Raw genomic sequence first — 22,808 nt, forward strand, 5'->3', positions numbered from 1 at the left:
TTTCCCCTATCCGTGTGTTTTCTATCTGATCTCGTTACGGGTTCGTTTTCGTTTCCTCGAGCGAATTGTCATTTCCCTCGAAAATCGTCTTCTTTCCTAATTTCTTGAAATAAGTTTTGAATTAATAACGCGTTCTTTTCGTTCAAGTACAAACACTTTTGATGTAATTAATCGCTCGTTTTAATGCACGATCTTCGCCACGACGAAAATTTCGGGGATAATTAAAAAATAATCTTCGAAGGATACGGATTTAATCACACGTATCGCGGTCTCTGTATACATTTCTCCTTCTTTTAATCCCAAAACATACATATTTTGTAACCGTAATTTACATAATCGTCGTTATTATTCCATATACTCGAATCTTCTCGAATATACTTCTTTTTCCTAAAATAACTTGACTTGATTTTCCTAAACTTGTTTAAGTGTTCATCCGATTTGGAAAATTTCTCGGTACAATAACGGTCGATCACGGTTAATGTCGACGGCATGGCGGCCGCAATTTTCAGCAACACGAAATTCCGGTTTCTCTATCTCACGTTTCGGGGAACAGTGTCCACGGAGTTGGCTGTTTCGTGCCTGTGCCAACAGCGCGATTACAAGGGACTCCGCGTAGACGAGAGCTTCCAAATTGCGGCGGAGTGTTTCGCAACTTCGCTTGAAAGCGCATAGCGATATCCTCGAGGGAAGCTGGCCATGCGAGACGTACCCATTCCCAAGAAATCTCGGTTGCATAATTCAAAAACCTGCTATTTTCCCCCTCGCCCTCCCGCGCGCGAGAACCGCTGACAGTGGAAATTTTTAATGCAGGTGCGGGAGAAATGGCCGCCATTATCGCGGGCGCAATAATTGTCACAGATTGTTACGCTTGATTTCAATTAACGACTATGCATTTTTCCCCGATATGATTATTCGAAATATGTGTAATTGGAATTTAGATTTTCAACTCGCGTAAATAATTGAACACCAGTTTTCCCGCTGCAACTTATTTATAAAACAATTTGGAGAAATAAATTAGTACGATACGTTCACGCGGGGTCGTTTTGCTTTAAAATTACGGTTCATCGACGAAGATACATTTTCAGAATTTCTTTCTTCGTTATCCCGTCTTTATTATTCCAACGGAGAAGAAACACTATTTTATTTCATTCGACAATCAATCGCTTCGAAAGTAACCGCTTTGATGTTTCGCTCGATTGTCCCCGAAAAAGGTTAAGAGATATTACGAATCTATTGTTGTCGCATCGAGCAATAACGTTTTGGCTTGAAAAGGTGTACGAAAAATCTCTTCACAAACATTCTCTTCCTCGTTTCTCTTTCCAATTCGCCACCCCTATTTCGCGCGACGATATCGATTCGTCCCTCGAAAATTCCATCCCTCCCCTTCCCCCGAGTTTAATTTTCCGCGGCGCGATCGTAATCGGAGGCAAACGAAACAAAAATTGCATTCTTTCGAAGGTATCGAGGCGCACGAGACGCGTCGCGTCTACGAACGGGGAAATCGAATGGACTTTCCGGTGGTGGAGTTAACTTCGTTTGATGGACGACAACGCGAGGCTGGTGGCGGAGTAACGAAACAAAGGTATACACGCGGAAAAGGGGGGAGATGGAAGGGTGGAGAGGACACTATACATGGAGCGTGGGTCTGGTAGAATCGTGGAAAATAAAAAGCGTCCAATTTCCTGGGGATACCTTGTCGGATCTGGCTACACCGTTCTTTCTTTCCTTCCTTCTTTCTTTATTTCTTTTCTGTTTTGTTACAGACGTCGACGGGAGAAAGGGGAGAAAATTTTTATCCTCGAATCGCGCGATTTTGAATATTTGGCGGATAAAAAACGGATTCTAATCCATGATTTTGAACTTTCAGTCATGATTCGACATTCGTTAGATTATGAATCTTTGAAGCGAGATAAAAGTTTTTCCGATTTGGTGCTGTTGAGACTTTTTTAGATTTATCAGTAATCAAGGATACTGGAGTCTTAAACACTAGAATAGCAAGAAGATTAAGTTTGAAAATGTTGGTTTTGATTTCTTACAATTTTGCGTAACGATAAGTCGAAGGACTACTTTTGATTAATGATAATTAAATAACTTTTTAAAATTCTTTTTTAATAATTATTCTTATTCCATCAAACGATCTTCAATTGCACTAAAAAAAAAAAAGAAAGAAAGAAACCGAGGAAGAAAGCTCGGTAAATCTTGACTTTTCCCAAGGTGTTTCGTTTCCGAAAACTAACGGACGGCGAAAAAGCGGTTGATCTGCAAGTCAATTGAAACGAGGTCTCTCGAACGGCCATCTTTTAAGTATTCCCGGTTTCTTTCCTCCTTCATTATTATTCCCTTACCCGCAAGAATGTTTCTCCCTTTTTTTTTTTTTATTTCAGTGAATCGTTACTTCTTGAACGAGGATATAGCAAGGAGGCGAAAAAACCGAAAGAGAAAAGAGGTCCGCTTCTACGTCCCTTCTCTCCCGACGCAAACAATTCCCGGCTCCTCCCTTTAAAAAAAAAATAGATAAAAAGCGCGAAATAATGAAGTGATGGCGTAAAAAGAGAAAAAAAAATATTATTCGATTGTCGAAATCGCGGATAATAATGGAATGTAATTACTTCCGTTCTCGCCGTCATCGTAGTCCACCGCGAGCGTTCTCATCTTCGGAATAAAACGGAAGCATCCTGCCCCGCATCCCCTTCCGCCAGTTTTACCACTTCCTCTCCCTTCCTCGATAAAACATTTGAAAGGGTCTCCTATCCGAAATGGCTCGCGAAACGCGCAATTAACGCCCAATTACCCGACCGGTGTAGTCGGTCACCGCGTAATTACATTCACTACCGTGTCCTTTAAAACACGCTTATTTATGTACTCTCATTTCGCGGCCGTTCGCGCGTTTATGGTTTCCGGCGCATCGGTAAAAGCAGCAACGATAAAATCGTCGATTGCCTACTCGTTCTTTACAACGAAGAGTGGCGAAAAAACAAAATGGAATGAATCGGTTCTGCGGAATTTTTCTTTTTCTTTTTCTTTTCCTTTTTTTCTCTCGGAGAACATCCATCCCGGACATTTAGGACTCGTATCGAGTAAAAGTCTCGGGGTGGCTTTCCTTCGACGGAGTTTTTTTATTAGGAATTCTGACGAACACGTCGGAGCACTCCACTGTTTTTGCCGTACTTTCTTTTGTGCTTGACACCACACAATGCCGCATTACTAGGATTATCTTTTCTAGCGATATTGTAAACTTTTGTACTAACAATGGTCCAACGGCTTCTACTAAGATGTCTCCTTTCTATCCGCTATCAAGAATTAACATTCTGACAGAAGTAAAGCTCGAAAAATTTTGAAAAATCGCCAAGGAAGTGTATTCTTCGACAACTTTCACGTATCGTTGTATAAGAGACAGAATATAGAGCTGATCGCTTCGTGATTACCTGGGCAACTTTCGTTGCTAATCTCGAGGATATATCGTCGAGAATTGAGAAATCTGATGAATTTTGAAGAGAAGAGGAACTAATCGCAAACAAGATGTGCTTGAGATAGAAAGGCAAACGGCCTTCTAGAAAGAGATACAACTGTAACGAATAACGATTACAAATGACGAACAATACGACGAATAGTTGGACGAGATTAGGATATTTCTTTTTTTTTTTTCTTTTTTCCAATGTTTTCAATGTTTCGTCGTTCACGAGCATCAGTTAAACAGATCGCGTGAGAGATAAAAATTAATCATTTCGCAGGTGCATTTTTATCGAACGAGGCCAGCCAGGAATATGGAATCTCGGTGTTATTATTTCGTCGAAATTTCGCATTTCCTGGCGGCGATCCTTTAAATCATCCCGAAAAACCGGTATGAATGTCATCCCGATAATTTTTTGCTAATTAATTACCGCGGCAATAATTCTCATCCAATCGTCTGGAAATCCACTTGACGAGCGGCGCGAATCGAAACGAAACCGTCAATCATGATAATGGAATAATTCAATACGTTCCGCAAACTTGAAACGGAGATAAATAAAAAAGCGGGAAACGATCGCGTTTCATTAATTACAATCGCCCGAACCCCTTAACGTACACAACGAAAATTGTATTCTAAGTAAACAACATCTTAAATAAAAAAACTCGATTGCCGTGATATTTATAAAATATCGCGAAGGAGAGAGATGTTGAAAACTGTTATTCAACGTTTATAAAAAAAAAATAAATCCTACTCTTTAAATCAAACGCAAAATTAAACGAGAGGCATGCATAGGCAATACACGTATCGTAGCCGCGATTGCAACCCCGCCCGTTTATCTCAATGACAACGAACGAACGACAAATTGAACTTTTATTCGCTAAACCGCCAACGTACAAAAAAAAAAGAAAGAAAGAAAGAAAGAAAGAAAAAAGAAAAAACGCAGCAAAAGCGCGCAAGTATGAAACGAAAGTATTCATAAAAGTTACGTACGTATCAATTAAACTTTTCCATTCTCCCCCTCCGTTAACAATGGTTTATACGAAGGAGAGACACCGAGAATGGAAATTAAACCGGATTTAATAGACAGCCCCAGGTCGAAGCCGACTGCGCGACCCGCACCGGCATCAATAACGTTAATTAACATATCAACGAGACAATCCCGGAGATGCGTTTCCCGGTGGTAATACCTTTACTGGGGGAGGGGGAGGGGGTGCATCCCGTGTATCTGAGCTGGCTCATTCAAATCTTGATACACCGCGTACGTGTACGTGTGCACCGGCGTGGGTTCCATTGTCGCATCAAGGGTCGGATACGTGACCCCATAGTTCACCATTGTATCGGACGTATGGTTTTGAATTAATTGCCACGCGGCATCGACGAGCCACGGATTCGATTCCGTCCCGACCTCCTCTCTCACGTCCGCGTATTTTCCACCCTCGCTAATCCTCCGGCTAGATAAAACTTTTGATTAGAGTTACGAGGCTGCACGGAGATAAGCGACTTTTATCGATCGATGCGGAGAAAAATTGCTCTTCCTCTCTGTCTCTTTATTTTTGCGCGGATATTTAATTATTTTATTTTGTATATTCCTCGTTATACAGTTGGAAGTAGTTTCGATGAAATGTAATGATTGTATGAAATATAAATTTTGGTGTTATTTATTATTCGAAAAGTGGATCGAAAATTAATCGATTAGTGCAAAGATGTAGAAGTGAATGATTAAAATCGAGAGTATTCGTTAAATAATTCGAAAAATTTATGCAAGTTTGTAGGTACTCCGGGTTAATAAGTATCAAGTACGGTTCCCGTTAATCAAGAAACTTCCTCATACTATGTACACAAACATTCCTCGCAATTTCTTCTTTTCCCATCCTTTCTTCGAACTCGGGAGTTCTCTAACTTTCCCTCTTCCTTCCCTCTTTAATTCCTTGCTTTCGAAATTCGGGTTATTTAAAGAAACCATCCGGATTCGAATTCGTTGCCCGATTTTCCGAACGCTCGAAATCCAACGGCGCTCGTCCTATCCAAACACTCGTAATTGCATTTTCGAATAATGGGGAAAGAAGAAATTGTATAAGACGTGCTGCTGGATTACGACCAATCATGCAAATGCATCGAATCGATTCTCGTTCTTTTTTTTTTCCTTTTTTCATTTTTCTTTTTTTTTTTTTTTTCCCCATTTCAATGCACCGACTAACTAACCGTGGCTATAGGCCAGACTTCAAAAGAATTAATTTCCATAATTATCTTAATTCTCGTCGAGGATAAGAGGAGCCTGCCATTTTCTTTCTTCTTTTTTTTTTCTTCCATGAAACGGAAGTGATTACCAGATTACGTTCCTTTTCGCATTTCGAACATCATGTATGCCATCTTCCGCAATTCGTTATAATAGAAATGATTGTCCTTTTCATTTAATTAACGATCGAATTCTAGTAAATAGTTGGATAAAACTCGAACTCTTTCCATGGATCCTTTCAACATGGTTGCTTGGATCTCGGAGAACTTGGAGAATCAGGTCATTCTTCCTTGTCAGATAACTGCGAGATTAACGTTAAAAAGTGAATAAAAAGTCTCTTCATTGAAGATGGTTTTACATCGCTGGTTAGATATCTAGAAGAAAAACTTGTGAGGATTTCTTCTATTTTAAATAATGTTAAAATGCAATATTTTATCAAAGTCCCGCTCTTTGAGAGATTTATTAGGTATAAATCGAAAATAGATATAAGATCTAAAATCTAATCTAATTACAATTGTTTATTGTTTCGTATCAATTGTATTTTCTGTTCTTTGAATATTTTTCTCGTGAAAAAAGATACTCTTGATCTCATAAAGACTATTCGGAAGATTAGCGATTCCGGAATCGAAGAGGACTGAAAAGACCAATCATCTTCCATGGAATTAAATAAAATTGAATCGAAATATTTCAATTTGTTGGAGCAATCTGAACGAATTTTCGATAAAACTCGCGATCGTAAATTAAAATGAATTTCGTAATTGACAAATCGGGATAGATCTATTCTGACGAATAATAATCATGTTACATGGGGCGTCTCCTTTTACGGGAGACGGCAACTCGAATTGAATCAGCACAATTCCATCACCGTTACGTATAGCTCATTGCGTAATCGTTCCAATCCACAACCATTCACGAACGCAGCCCTCTCGTGGAAAGGAGAACGAATCCTTTGAAGTCGCTCCACGATCGAAGAAGCAATTCTGTCCTTCGAATCAAACCTACGACTACGGTCGTTCCATCGCGAAAAGTGGGAAGTGAATGGTACTAATAATAATGTATCTGGATGTGATTCTATCCTTTGATTAAACCTTGTTAAACCTTGAAGTATACTCAATTTGAAAATAAATAAATTAAAGATACATTCTAATCTAGATCGTATAACTCGAACATTTAAATCGTAAAAGTACGCAAGGAGAGGATTTAAAGGATTTAAAGCGTTTAAATATTTTCCTTTCTTTCTTTCTTTTTTCTTGAAATATATTTTGCATTCGATAGAAAATACTCTCATTCACTTTTTTGTTAAGATAAAAAAATAATCTCGACGAGATTATAGTGGAAATATAGATGGGGAAAAAGAGAGACGAATCAAAAATGTGTTTGGTCCAATAACCAATGCGATCTTCAATATTCTACGAATCGGTATCGAACTACTACGGTCATACGTGATTGGTATCGACTCGTACGACCCAAGGACTATTACTGTCTATTCTGCTGATCTTGAAACTTGCCAATACCATGTCGATACATCTCGCGGCTATTAAATTTCCCAACTCGATACTTGTTTCCATCGAGATTCTAAGATTATTTTAAACCAGGGATCGAATCACTTTTTTCGTTCTCCAAATTCTCTCTCGTTATCCAACGAAAAGAGAGAGAAGGAGAGGGAGAAATAATAATAATAAACGATAATGGAAAAAATATCAAAGGGAGAAAATTGAAATTTTTATCGTTTTTATAACTGGAATAATTAAGCTTACTTAACAACGTGTCGTCTTTTTATTGCAGATGCGAGGGTGGTTGGTTGCAGCTCGAAGGAGGTGGACGAGTTTGCGGCCCCAACGAACGCTTCGATCGACCTGTCGTGCTGTTCTCCGACAAATCAGTCCCGATACTCCACATGCAGTGAGTCGCATATTGTTAAATATTCGTTACATAAACACCGAGGTATACCACGCTCGTATTTATTCCGATTTATTTCGCTCCACTCGAATGGGAAGCTCGAAAAAAATCCAAGGTATATCGAAGTTAAATATATAAATCCTTCTTTTTATTTCCTCAACACGATACCTCCAATAGGAGATACTAAAATTCCGATAAAATTCGCGTTTAAACTAACGTATTAACGGGAGATTCAATTAACCGTATTATATTCTTCTGCATATTTTAACATCAAGCGCGTGATATTATCGGCAATTTGAAAGAGATCTACGATAAAAAAAAAACTTTGTTTTCCACGTGTTATCGAGCTCGTTCGTTTCAATAATTAATGATAATAATCGAAGAATATATACGTAGGATAGTCGAAAACGATGTGGAAACAATAAAAATAAACTAGAGATAGATTATTGGAAATATAGAAGGGAAATGGAGAAGGAATCGAAGAGATCGTTGCAATCACGATTCGCGTTACTTACAAATCACCCTGGGCTGTAATGGAAGAGTGCAATCGGAATGAATTGCTGCTTTACAAAATCGATTTAACATCGTTGCGCGAATTACCGTGGACGCGAAGGCCGACAACGACGAAAGAGATAGAATTCTGGCTCCATTACGAAATAGGAACACGTTCTTGGCTAAGTGCTTCTTATTACTCCTACCCCCGGCATCGTTTCACTTAGTCCAACGAACAGCGAAAGCGTTCGCGTATCGAATTTTACCCTTATACCCTTATACCCTTCGCTTTTAACTGTGATCGATGAAAAAAAAAAAGAATATTTTTTCTTTTTCGTGATAATTAATCTGCGAGAAACTATCGAAAAATTTGCATTCAATGAAATTTCTTCTCGAATTTTGAAATATGCGTAAGATAATTTAATTAATTAGGAGGGAAATTAAATGGTATCTATCTATGAGATACATACAGTTAGGGAAAAGAGATTGGTTGTATTTATTTGGTTTTTGTTAATTGGATATTTTTTAAAATTTTATTTCTCTTTCTCTTGAAATTTTGAAACGCGCGCACGTTAATTTAAATGCAGCCAAAAAAAGAAATAATAATAAATTGTTACGAGAGAAGCAAATAGTATTTATGAAATATTAATTGGATATTTCATAAAATTTTCCCAAAGTTTTATTTCTTTTTTCTTTTTCTTAAAATTTTGAAACGTGCACACAGGAAAATTAAGCAACGGAGAGTATATCCTTAAGAATATACTTTTCACTCTCTGTAATAATTAATTGGATCTTTTTCCCCCTATTTAATGCTCCTTTGTTTTTTTGAATTTTGAAATGTATACAGTAGTTTCAACGCGGTCAAAAGTAATAACTTTCGTTAGAAATGGAACGAAACAAAGAAGAGGTATCCGTAGAATATATACTTTTCTGAGTAAAGAAGGCTCTGCAGTAATTAATTGGGTCTTTTTCCCTTTGTCCACCATTCACGCGGCGTTATCCGCCGTTTTTACGTGCCTTCATTTAAATGCAAATTAATTTACCTTCTCACGAAACGGAACGGACTTACTCCATCGTCGACTGTTTCCAAGCCGCGATTACTTTTCGTTAGGAAGATCGTGTCGAGCGTTAAACTCCTCCTCCCCTCTCCTCCCCTCTCTTCTCGATCATCGTTAATTGCGTCCTCGTAACGCGATTAATATTTCAACTGATTATATCCCTCCCCCTTCGTTCGAGTTAACAAAATGGATGATATTTAATTGAATGTAAACTATTTTACGATGCGATTCAATTAATTACGAAAGGTGGATGAGAGCGTAAACCGATTTAAGGATTTATGAATTTCTGTTAAACATTTTTCTACCAAAACCTCTGATTATTTCGATATAATCTATATTTCGAGTATGTCCTTCTTCGTTCAAATTTTCGAATGATTCTCAAAGGATATGATTCAATTAATGACGAAAGATTGATATTAATATTTACTGATAAGATATTAGAATGTATTCTTTATATATTTTCGTATTTTAATGAATTGGAGAGTTTAAAGTCCGAGAGATGAATAAAGTAAACCTGTAATAAAAATATCTTTGCGTTACTATTAAAAAATATTTGTACACTTTTCTTCCAAAATATTTATGTATTATTTTTCCATCAGGCTCTTCATTCGACGAATGAAAATATCTATTCTTATTAAAAAAATATAAAAATCTTCGATTAAATTCAATATTATATTTTACCACTTCTTTAAAGGATTCGTCCAAAAATATCCAATATTTATTACAATCTCTTACTTACAATTAACTCTATTCTAAGTACTCTGTAAGACTTATCTTCAAACTCTTTCTTCGTCTTCATATCATTCATATTTTCCGTATAACAATAACTAGAAATTTGCTAGAAATTCGTTCAAATAATTCCATGATCGTGACGTTTCTCATAGATGTTCGAAAAGAAAAAAATAATTGATTGTCGGATTAGAGGGCGATGAAACATAATTTGAACGAAAATACTCGTCCCTTAATTGACGAGAGATCATGAGAAAGCGCAACTATATATCTGGAAAACGTTTTTCATTACAATAAACTTATTAAATATTTATGAAAGAATCACCATCCTGAACGTATACGTCGAACGTATACATAAAACATCAGCGTTTTCGCTACGCATCTTATACTCTCTTTTTTTTTTTCTTCATCCAAAGATGCCTCTCTTCGACTCTTGTGATTCTTTTTCTTCTTCTTCTTCTTTTTTTTTTTTTTACGTTCAAAGGGCCTTCGACGATTTTCATAGTTTCCCTTCAGAACGCTTTCGATCAACTTTCGTTTCTCGTCGTCTCGCGTTGTTTAAACAGGATTCTGACAAAGGAAATTCTATACCTCGTCCTTTTGCGACTTCGTTAACTGGAATCACGATAATACTCTTATGAAATTTTCTTCTTAGATCTTGCAATTTATAACATTGTCGTCCCTCCCCTTCCCTTTCATTCTTTCATCGGCAAAATCAAATTATTTACATCGTTATAGATACTTATATCTGTTTTCTTTATACATGTTTTATACGTATTTTGATCGTTAAGATTTTTTTTCTTTTTCTTTTTTTTTTTTCGCCTTAAATTATAATATAGTTGAGAAGTTGGAAAACGAAACGAGTTTTGAAGTAAAGTATTGTCTCGCAATCTAAAAATGTCATATCGTTTTTCAACTACTTTTCATAATGAAACGCATTACATCGGAGGTAGTAAGAATTTCACGAGAAATTCAAGAATCGTGACAAAAGAACACCAGGGCCATTATCTTAATGATCCAATGAATAATATCCCTACCGACGTTCATTACTTTGATACACAGGATTTTCGCGTAATTATTAGTCAGCGTTTTTTTTTTATTCATGAACGCTACCGTGTATGGAAAAAGTGAAAGAGGAGAAAGTTTCGATATTTTCTCTCTCTTTCTCTCTTTTTTTTTTATATGAACGATACAATATCGCATGTTTCAATTTTCTCGTGCTCGCAGTGTTTTTCGTAGAGCAAAGTTGATTTTCACTTTTTGTAATCAACGCAGTGTCGCATTTTGTTATGCTCGCAATATTTAAAAAAAAAAGAATGAAATTTCCATTTTTTTTTTTTTTGTAACGAAACGTTACATTTACCTTCGTGTTGATAAAAAACGACTGTCATGCGAAATCAATCATCTGTATCTTTTATGTATTTCGTGTACGTATTTTTTATATATTATTTCCATCTTATTGAAATCTGTTATCAATTTCAAAGGACGCAACCTTGATTCCAATCGATCATTTCGAACTTCGCCACCGTATCGGTGTGTGTGTGTGTGTGTTTCCCATCTAATCGCGAGAATTGTCAATTTTACGGGCAAGCTAACAATTCGCCGAGGACAAACGCGTTTTCAAAATAAATAAATCGACTTGATTGCGCGTATAATCGGTCTCGGTTTTGCGGTCGGTCGACGTTCATGCGACCGATCTAGGACGGTTCATCAATTTCATAAATTGTCGGGTGATCAGCCTGTGGATCCACAATAATCGAACTAACTGCGGACCGACTTTATTTCCGCCGACGTGTGTGTTGCGGTGACGTTAATTGGAAAATATGGAATCGAACGATTAACCTTACCAGTTCGTCAACTATAATCATTTGTAGATGATCGATCCTTGCGAACAGAGAATAACAATATACTTTCTCTCTCTCTCTTTCTCTTAAAGTATATCTTGAAAATTAGCGGCCGTTTATAAAAATTATGAAACTATAGAATCGTGAATTGAAACGTTTGAAATTTTTAGAAAGTTCCAAACGAGAGTATTTAATAAATCGCTATAATGGGAAATCTTCTTTGCAAGAACTGGAACTGGTTTTTGGAATCGAACGATTAATCTTACCAGTTCGTCAACTACAATCATTTGTAGATCAATTCTGTACGAATAAAGAATAACAATATCACTCTTTCTCTCTTAGGTATATCCTGAAAATTAGCGGCCGTTTATAAAGATTGTAAAACTGTAGAATCGTGAATTGAAACGTTTGAAATTTTTAAAAAGTTTCGAACGAGAGGTATTTAAGAAACCGCGGGGAATCAACTGTTTGCAAGGACACGAATTGATTTTTACAATTCGCCAACTACGAGCCTTTGTCCCTGAAACATGACGTTATTATTTAAACGGTAATCAGGAGCAGCTGTTGTCGAAATAAAGTTTCTCTCGCGGGAAGGGAGAACAAATCCGGGATGTTGTTCACGAAACTGCGACAAATTGTCGCAGTTGTGTATCTCTGGCGGAAAAAAAGAAAAGAAAAGAAAAGAAGAATGAAAGTAATAAATAGGATGGATCGCTTTTGATACGTGAAAAATATCGTATTGCGAATCGGTTTCGCAGGATTCGTTGATGAAGTTCGGCAGCCGATCTCCTGAAATTTATATAAGTTACGAAAGTCGAGTGTCACATGGCAAACTGGAGGCGCGCGGCTGGCATAAATGCGCCACGACGTGATTTATGACGTCTAACTTCCTTTAACTTTCACGATCTCCTTTTTTCTCTCCCCGAATTCGTTCGAGGCGTCCGTGTTGTACATTAAGGACGCTTCCAAGTCATTCGAAAATCACTTGGATGTCGGTTGGAGGGTCGACGCCATTCGAGGATCAAAGGGGGAAGGCGGAAATCACGTTGAGGTCGTTTGGAATTCACGGTCAAGACCGCTTGGTGGTTAAAGTGGATGGTCAAGATCATTGGAGGATCAAAGCGCAAGATCAAGGTCGCATGGAGCAGCATCGAGATCATTGGAACGTTGTAATATAATCAAAATCACTCGAAGACTATTAAAGCCGCTCGAGAAGATCAATAATTAAAATAACTAAAATATTATATCCGTTCTAAAAATCGATTTCGAGATCGCTTCACAAGATTAATTGAGATAAAATATCGACAAGAGTAATAGAAATAATCTCTTCCGAAGTTCGATTTGAGGTTACACTAGCAATAAGAATATACAATACGATACATAATAATACGATCAAAAATTATTCAACTTGAAAAGGAGGCCGAAATATTAGATCAGGCTGAAAATCAAACGGGTCAGCGTAAACAGAGGATCATTATCGGGGAAATTAATTCCCGTTTAAAGCCGAAATTATCGATTGAAATCCAATGGAATGTCATAATCGCGCCGAGCGTCGAAAGTAATAAGAGCATTAACTCGGGCCGATTAGCAATGCGGATTTAGCCGGGAACTGCAAATTGCTCGATTTAACGAGCATCCCCCGTAATTCGACTGTCGCGATTTAAAATTCAAAAGGCAGGGCCGCGTTCGATATCGTACGTGCGATTTGCGCTGCCGTTCTCGCTCCCCCGCGTGGCCACCCCTTTTCCCGACAGTAATAAAAAATTTCGTTCGTTTCCACGAACACGGCCGTTCGTTCGTTCCGTTCTCCACGAAACAAAAACGAATTTCTTCTCCCGTAACCGTGGCCGCCTCGACTCGATTCCGAAAGTTTGCGCATTACGTCGCTTTTTAACCGCACACCCTGTATATAACGCAGCTTTAAAAGTACGATTGCGAGCGGGGGAGTGCGAAGGATAATAAAAGGTCGCGATCGGAGTTGTGCGGATGGAGAAAGTTCGAAAAGATGAAGTACCGTTTGAACGTAGTCTGTCAGTCGGTGAATATATATATATATATATCGCGCGCCTCGATGCACTTATGCATTCTCTCTTGAAGCGGCTACTCCGTCCGTTGATTTTTTAGCTTTGACTTTCGATTCGAAAAAAGAGAAAAAAACTTCTCTCGGCTTTCTCGCAAATTTTTTTCTACGTATGTTTCGACGCTTTCGAGATTTGGAGATGAAAGAAAGAGAGATATGTATCGACACCTTTCCGGCTCGACTCTAATTTTTTTCTAATCTTTCAGATTATTAATATAAAATTGGAAGAGAAAAATTGGAAAAAGAATTGGTTCGGTTCCAGTTAAAAATCGGTTATAGTGGATCGTAAAATTTCAAAGTAGTTCAACTTGAAGTCTCGGAATAACATTGTGATTACGTGGCCAAAGTGGGCAGAGTTATCATTATTACCGGAACAACGGGAATTACACATTTTGATTCGATTCACCGAGGAATGGTTTTATATACGTAGGGGAAAAAAGTTAAGTGGATTTTGGAGAAGAGAAAGGGGGAGGTTGGCACGGGAACGGGCGAAATTCCATGAAACGAAATCTAGCTATCTAGCAGGGAGCTTTATATCGAACGGTTATACGGAGTTAAGGATAAATTAAGCGCGTTACAGAGTGATAGAATCTCGAATTTCCTAAACCGTTCCTAATCCATCTCGAGATTCGTTTCAAATTCTATCGATCGGCCATTCATCCTCTCCCTGAAACCGGATCGTATTTTACAGATACCAAATCGATCGAAAGAAACAACACCGAAGGATTCGAGATTAATTTTCGATCTTTTTTCTCGAGTATCGTTTCCGTTCCACGCGTGTAACTTCGATAAGATCGATATCTCGACAAAGGAAAGAGCTACGCGGGCAGGCGTGCATCATACGATCCATTAGACGAATCAAAAGAAGCCGCGAGGATGAAAAGAGGCTTCTCGCATCGCCCCATCGTCAACTTACCCCTTTGCACGCCCGCAAAAAGAGTCCTCGTGAAAGGCGACGCGCGTATCGAATTTACCAGCGAGGAGGATTTCAGTCGCGATTCCAGAAGCGCAAAGAAGCCACGAATTCCTAAAAACCGTGTACCGTGGAGTGGTTGATCAATGGAAATACGTTTATCGTGTATTGTGCGTATATTTGTAAGAATTTACGAATGAAAGTGAAAGTTGGTAGTTAATCGAGATTAGTAGAGGAAAGATGTTCTTGTCTGTTTTAAATCTTTACGTTCCATTCAAATTTTGACACGAGGAAAATAAAGAAATTTTGACTTTAATCGAAGGATTTTGATACGAAAACGGGAATGGTTTTGCTCTCGAAAAGAAAAAAAGAATTAATAGAAAGAAACGCGAGAACTATTATTACTTTTATTCGGGAAAAGCATCATTAAACTTACGCTTCTTTATACGCAAAAATGTTTCACGCAGAAATCACGTGAAACACCTTCTACGATATTAAATATGGTAAACCATATTTCACGATCCTTTTTTCGTTCATTTAACGTCGCTTTATTAAAATATCGTTAAAATCTCGCGATAGTTTCGAGCCCCTATTAAGATTTAAGACTATAAAGAAGGAAAACCGAGAAAAGAGAGCAACGTGGAAAAGGGGAGGCAAAATGTTCGAAGCTCGATACGATTTAATCTCGATGCGAAAAAGAAATGAAACTCGATGATGGAAGAGCGTGAAAGAAACGGAAAGGACGACAATTCTCGTCGAATTGCGATTTTGGTTTTCCGCGTTAGAGGCTCACTCCCACCGCTTTTCGATCTTCTCCCCCCTTTTTTCCTTCTTTTTTTTTTTCGAAAGAGTCACACTGATTGGATGGATGCGGGTCGTGCCACGTCTGCGTCTTCTCGAAATTCGCGAAATTTGTCGCACGGGGGAGAATTGGCTGGCCAAGCGACAAGCGAAAGAAAGAAACGAATCGACGTTCCAATCCATTATGTTCCATCGCCGGGTCTCGATTCGGGAGGATCCGGGAACACGGATGTGCAAAGATCTCCTCTCTGTTGCTTTTTCCCATTGCTTCGACCGATCCCATCGTTGGAAACTCTTTTGATCGGGATGACGCGGCAAACTTGGATTTTTAAGGGTATTTCCTGTTTTTTTTTTTTTTTTTTTTTTAGGAAACGGATTACCAGTGAAACTTTTAACCCGGCCTCTTTTTAATTTTGCACGAATTTCCATTTCCATTTTTAAAGCGGGATGGGGGGAGAAGGTTCGGAGCAAACCGATATATGGCTTGATGTAGTTTTAAAGAGGAAACGAAGTATTCCTCGTAGAGGAGGGATACCATTAAGGACGGAAGTGGCTGAAATCCTAATCACTATTCCATTGCGCCCAATCTCTCGCACGAACCACGTCCTTGTAAGGGAACCTCGTTCGTTTTTTACGCACGCTCTATATCCGCCCTCGCTGCAGCTCGAAATCTTGTAAGCTCGCCATTAAATCAGAAAAGAACTACTATCCTCCTTCGCCATTTTGATAAGAGGATTCAAACTCTTCTCATTTTGTTTCCCTTCCTTAACGTCCGATCGTTCGGAAATATTCGAATCGTCCATTGTTATTTCAACCGCGCCGATTCATCCATTCGCCGTTTGCTTTTAATTTTATCACTCGGGATAAAGGAAGAGTGAAAAAGGAATACGAGTCGAACCGTCTCTTTGATATTCGAAGATACGTTTCTTTATCCGTGGAAGAAATTTTTATATATGTATGTATATTTTTAAAGATAATTTTCTTTTCGTCAGAAATCCCGTGGGAAGAGATCGAGATAAAGTGGAATCGTGGAAGATAGAAATTCGAGTTGACCCAGCTAGAAAATCTTTCTTAACGTGGAATGGAATGCTCTGCAAGGCTCGCGATTTATTCGACGCCATCTGACGAATATTTTATTAACCAATTAGAACGATTTACGAGGGAAAGGATTCCGGGACGATAAGATTTTGCCGAATTCCGCCACGGAATTTAGTGGATCGCGAAGGAACGGGGTGGTTTGGATAATTCGGATAGAATTTTGTAATTTCATAATGAAATATTCCTTCCTACTCGACGGGTGAATGGCGTGCCGTTGGTGGTAATGGATTTTGGAGCGTGGTGGAGGCTGTCGAGCTTACGCTGCTGTTGCTAAGCAGATGCTGAAATTTAGCGATTTATTTCAGAGATGCGATAAAAAATTAATCTATTTATCATTGCTGAATATTTCGTTTAAATTTTAAATTCAAACATCGTCGTGTCATCATCCGTTGCACGTCCATTTCTTTTCTCAATAATCGTACCGTTGATCTATTAATTTTTCGTGTTTAAAACAGCCTGCAATTCGCTATCATCGTGTTCTTCAACGCGAAAAAAAAGTTGAAGCAACACCTCGAATCAAGTTTGTCCAGATCGGTCGAGAGAGTAAGATAAACGCCGGGCCGGCCAACTTTTAATGAGCGCGTAACAAAGTTGTACAAAAGGAAGAAAGAGATGGCGAGAAGTTGGCGATTAAGATCTCGCTCTGTTTGCCCGAACTTTTATTTCCATCGGCGCGAATATTACGTGCGTATAGAGATCTGGCCTGGTTCGAATGCTCCGCTACAATTTTACAACAGCATCGAATCGAAAGGACTTTTCTCATCTCCGACATTGCGAAACGTTTAATTCCGCGTAGCAATATTCTCCTTTTTTCCCTCTCTTTTTTTCTCCTTTTTTTTGTTCCATCAGATGAACCGTGACGACCTGCTTTGACCAGAGATACGATAGGAGAAACTAGAACGAGTTGTGGACATTTTCTATCATCGGAATATCGATCTCTTATTAATTATTCTATTTCTTTTTCAAATTGCTTTGCCAAAGGAGAAAAGTATACAACAGTTCTACATCGAATTCTGTAGAGGATTCGTTTGATTCGTTTGGGGGGAGGGGTCGTTTATACGGGTGCCATACTAATACCCGGAAAAACGGAGAGGAAGGAGAAACGGTGGGAAGGAAATATATATGGTTAAAAACAGAGAATCGAGTTCGGCCATTTTAGATGATAATTCGTCCCTATATTTCTCTTTTTTAACGCACGAATCCAGGGTGTTACCATATAAACGACGCGGCGTATAAATAACCGGGTCGACCAATTTCTCAACCGGCAATCCTTCTAATAGCTCGGTTTCGTTCAGCCCGAGGAAGTGGCTGCATTAGAAAAGCGAGAAACGACGTAGCGCAACACTTCGTTGCGAAAATTACGCGATCCCATTACTGTTACCTGCACTGTTATTGTTCGCTTTCTAAAACAAAAGATGCATTACTTGCACTTACATGGATAGTCGTATAAATACGTATGGAATGGTTTCGAGAGAGAAAAAAAATTATTTTCGAAAACTTCAGAGACACTTTCCCTCATTTCTATTAAATAACATATAGATTATAAGAAAATTATATATATACTTCAATTACAACAAGATTTTATAATTTTCTATAATGGACGATACGATGATGATACGAAAGTGTGTAACAAGTGTTTCACATAAAGGAAATGGAGAATAGAATTAACCGAAACGAGAATTAATTTCAAATATTTCATATCGCCGAACCAAAATTCGCTCTCAAGATGCAAATTTTCCGAATCCGCAGGTCCTGTATAAAGTCTCCGAACGGAGAAAGGTAGCACGAGCAGGAAGAAGGATAGAGAGGAAGGGAAGAGGAGAAAGAGAGAGGAGGGCACGAAGTGGATCTAGAGTGTGCAAATTACGGGACTATGGCGCTAATGTTAACTACACGTTTTAGCAGCCTTGTTACCAGTCCATCCTGATGCAGCCGCTTTCATTGAGAGAACAGGACATCGTTAATCGTGCTACTTTTAGATAGACATCCTTTCCCCTCCCTTTGAACCGTTTCTCTCGGTTAAGGGAGACAGTTTGAGAAAAAAAAATGGCGGCAGCTAAATTAGAGAAAAATACACGCGGCAGGATCGAGGAGGAACGCCACTCGTATATCACAACCGGAACATTATTTTAATTAAAAGTTTTTTTTCCCTTTGAACACGTCAGCTCCGAATGTTCAACGACGTTCCGTTACCAGCGATCCTTCATTACGATTTATTTTAGTTCTTGCGAGAGAGAGAGAGAGGGAGAGAGAGAGACGAAGGTTTAAGCGGTGATAAATTGAACGGCGGAAGTGAAATGGGAGAGAGAGAGAGAGAGAGAGACAGAGAGGCGAAAAGAGGGTCGAGACGAATGTGCGACGCGCAAATTACGCGGCTCTGTCACCGATGTTAACGACAGACGTTAGCAGCGTCATTACAGGGTCACTTCGATGCGCCAGCTTTCACCGGAGGAAACGGAGTGTCGTTAATCGCGCTACGTTTTCCCTCTGATTCACCCTCTCTGCTTCTTGCGCCAACGCTCATTTTTTCTCTCTCTCTCACTCTCTTTACTTTCTGTAAATCCACCCTTGAAAATGGCTCTCTTGCCGCTGCTTTGCTCGGATGTTTAAGCATTACCGCTCTTCTGCGACCGGTTTCGCCGGTTTATTAAAATTATCTCGAAATTATCTTCCGGAACGGATATTAAAATTTTTACTCTCTCTCGAATGGAGGTCGCAAAGATAATAAAAATCTTAGAGGCATTGAAATTTGCCACGTCCTAATTGTTTCAATTCTAATAATATCATTATCAGGATCATCTCTTCTTCAAATTGAATAATATTACGAAAAGAAAATACCCTTCGTGAGAAATTGGGCCGATCAACGATAATCTGGAAAAAAATTGAACGAGGCAGCAAGTTGCCACGAAACTTACCACTCTTCTTAAACGATCGCTAATAAATCAAACGAGTTTTCACCATTCAATTACCGCGAAACTAATAACCCACGTTATATCTTTTACCTATCTTCTATCGGTTATCCGACAAATTATCCGTAGAACTAATATCATAAGTCGGTAAAGTATCGCCTTGAGAGGGGACCTCCTCGGCCACCTATCGCGGCAGTAAAGCGCGTTAAGAACGTCGGCGAATTTGTCACGCCGGTAATCCTCCCCGTGGTGGGAACCCGAGGATGAATCAAGCCGAGGGCGTCCCGTAACCGAATGCAAATCGGGCGAAATTCCCGGGTCGGAGATAAGGGATGAAGCGGTGGCCGCGTGGCTAACGATCGTGACTGGGTGTCGCGCGCTCGAGGAAGTGTTAAAACGTTCGATCGTAAGGCTCGTGTTTCCAGAAACTCCGGTGAAATTTCAAGGATCGTAACCGGCGACCCGTGAAGGGGGATGGAAATTACGACCCGGCTCGAAACTAGCGACGGGGCAACGAGGGGACGTGGATGTCGACGACGACGACGACGTGGAACAGGGACAAAGTTGGAATTTCTCGGTCGAGCGTCGATGAAGTTAACGAACACGAATTGAAACGACGGAGAGGAGCGGGGACAAAAGGGTGGCGGAGGAAAAGAAAAAAAGGAAGGAAGGAAACTGCGTGGAAAAAATGATGGGAGGGTAGTCTCGAGGTATTGCTTCCAATAGGTCAATATTCCTCGTCTCTCTTTCGAACTTTTCGAAAATTAATTTCCCGCGTCTATGTAAATATATTCATATATTCGTGCCTCCTCCTCTCGTGAATCGAGTTTGTTTCGTGGAAATCGCTCCATCCTCGTACTTTTTTGACCGACTTTGGTCACTCGTTACCAAAAGTTAATCGTATAGGTTTCGATCGTTTCTCTTGAGTTCTATTTGTAAATATATTCATATATTCGATTCGTGCCTCCTCCTCTCGTGAATAGAGTTTGTTTCGTGGAAATCGCTCCATTCTCGTACTTTTTTGACCGATTTTCGTCACTCGTTACCAAAAGTTAATCGTATAGGTTTCGATCGTTTCTCTTGAGTTCTCCTATTTGTAAATATATTCATATATTCGAATCGTGCCTCCTCCTCTCGTGAATCGAGTTTGTTTCGTGGAAATCGCTCCATCCTCGTACTTTTTTGACCGATTTTCGTCACTCGTTACCAAAAGTTAATCGTATAGGTTTCGATCGTTTCTCTTGAGTTTTCCTATTTGTAAATATATTCATATATTCGCTCCATCCTCGTACTTTTTTGACCGATTTTCGTCACTCGTTACCAAAAGTTAATCGTATAGGTTTCGATCGTTTCCCTTGAATTCTCCTATTCGCAATTGCATGTCGAACGAAGAGTTGACGGGATCTATATTTCGAATTTGTCAATGTTGAATTTGATAATTTGTGTATGTGTATGCGCTCTTTTTAAATGTCTTCCTCGTGAATTTTGAATTGCTGTAAATTAATGACCCGAGTGCGCTTTGCTGTTTGTAACGTGACGTTAATGCGAATATGACGCGCATAATAATCGAGTGGCCGAAATACTATATTTTGCGACACATTATGAATATTACTCTCGTTATCGAATATCACGGTGCAACTTTTTACGTATCAATTTTCAAATAATTCAAATGAAAGTAAAACATTTCGATATCACTCGCTCGATGGAAATCATCGATTTTATGAAATTTAACGAAAACAAGAAAAAAATCAATTATTTAGGAAAACTTGAAAAATGCAAAAAGCGTAAATAAAAAGCAAAATTCAAAGATTCGTCTCGATTTCCATCAATCGATATCACAATTAGTGACGCGATTCCTTTGAACAGGCCGTGTCAACCCGCCAACCGGTCCATTTGATTCGCAATCAGCAAGATAATCGCGACAAAGTGGCCGTGAGAGAGCTCGGATCTAACGAAGCCTCCCGGCATAAACTTGATCAGCCTCCCTGCGCCGCTATTCATTCCCGATTAGAGTTTATATTCGGGGCAGATATTCGATCTCGAGCAGGCCCCTGATGTCGCCATTTCCATACGCGAAACGAACTAATAAACGGCGAGGGGGGAAGCTGATGGTGGATACGTACGCGCCTCGTGTACATTGGTTGGGATTATAGGAAGCGGACGATTGGACGTTCGACTGGCCATGTCGCGGACAAATAAGCGAACCCGCAAATTTCCTCCTTCTCTAAAGGGAGATCGGCTTTACGAACCGTCACTGATCCGGCTAAATTGCCGCCCGTTAATGAGTCCTGGTCGTTGGACCGGCCACGCGCCCCAATGATCGAATTCGAAACGATCGGCTTCCAAGAGGCGCACGGTCTCGGATAGATTTTCTTTGAAGAGAGTCCGGGCTTCGATCCAATTGTTCGGATCGTGTTCGAATCGAGACCATGGGTTGGCTACGTTTCTCTTTTAAGGGCGGTTGGAGATTCGTCGAGGGGATAGTTAGGAAGCGGCGAGGAAGATGTTTTTCATACGTTTCTTCTATCGATCCTTGGGCCAAGCATTCTTTCGATAAATTCATTTACAGTGACATAGATCGAAGAACACGTGGAATATGTTCAGAAGCGCTGTTTTATCTTGTACGAAATCTTTCTATCTTTCGACAGGAGCAATGGAGGAAGAGAGAGAAGAAACACAAAAGATAGAAGCAATTGACTGGCTAAGGTTACGTCACTGGAAATTTCGTATGTATTTTTATCGTTCATTTTGCTGTGCAAGCAATGTTAATAACGTAACGTAGAGATGTAGAACATTTTTGAACAAGTGGAATCTTGTCACGGATGGAAGAATGGGAGAAATTGAAAAATGGAGATCGACGTTTACATTCTTGATTCTTTATTTTAAAGCGATACCTTTCGAATATACGTGGATATAAAGTTTAAAGTGCGTCCTCGAAAGGTGGTTGAAGGATAGGCGCACCTGTGTCAAGCATCCCTCAAAGATCTTCCGACCCGTGCAACTCCCGTGTACGACTCTTAAACCCGCTTCGTTTACATTTTGCCCGACTTTACGCGGCTCGTTACTACTTTTCTACCCTCCGCGACTATTCGACGAATTAAAAGATCCCGCTTTGCAAAACGGATCGCGCTCGTTGCGAAACGGAGCGTTGCACGAAATTGCAGAAAAAAAAATATCAAACGTGTGCTCAAATTAAACGAATAAAATCACGAGAAACAAGACTCTCCGATTTCAAATGCGTTATTCTCGCTATCAACGAGTAGACGTATTAATGTCTAAACGATAAAACGACCACGTT

General features: G+C 39.3%; 1 protein-coding gene across 13 annotated transcripts in view; it reads left to right on the plus strand.

Annotated features, from left to right (window-relative positions):
- The window catches only part of LOC107996637 (uncharacterized), a 300,698-nt gene that overhangs the window by 179,635 nt on the left and 98,255 nt on the right, over positions 1 to 22,808 (plus strand). For all 13 annotated transcript variants that reach the window (XM_062071011.1, XM_062071015.1, XM_062071010.1 and 10 more), the window contains one exon: positions 7,473 to 7,589. In XM_062071011.1, the coding sequence (XP_061926995.1) occupies positions 7,473 to 7,589 (117 nt within the window). The remainder of the gene's footprint in view (positions 1 to 7,472; positions 7,590 to 22,808) is intronic.

The sequence above is a fragment of the Apis cerana genome, linkage group LG2 (genome assembly GCF_029169275.1).
Source record: "Apis cerana isolate GH-2021 linkage group LG2, AcerK_1.0, whole genome shotgun sequence".
NCBI classification, from domain to species: domain Eukaryota; kingdom Metazoa; phylum Arthropoda; class Insecta; order Hymenoptera; family Apidae; genus Apis; species Apis cerana.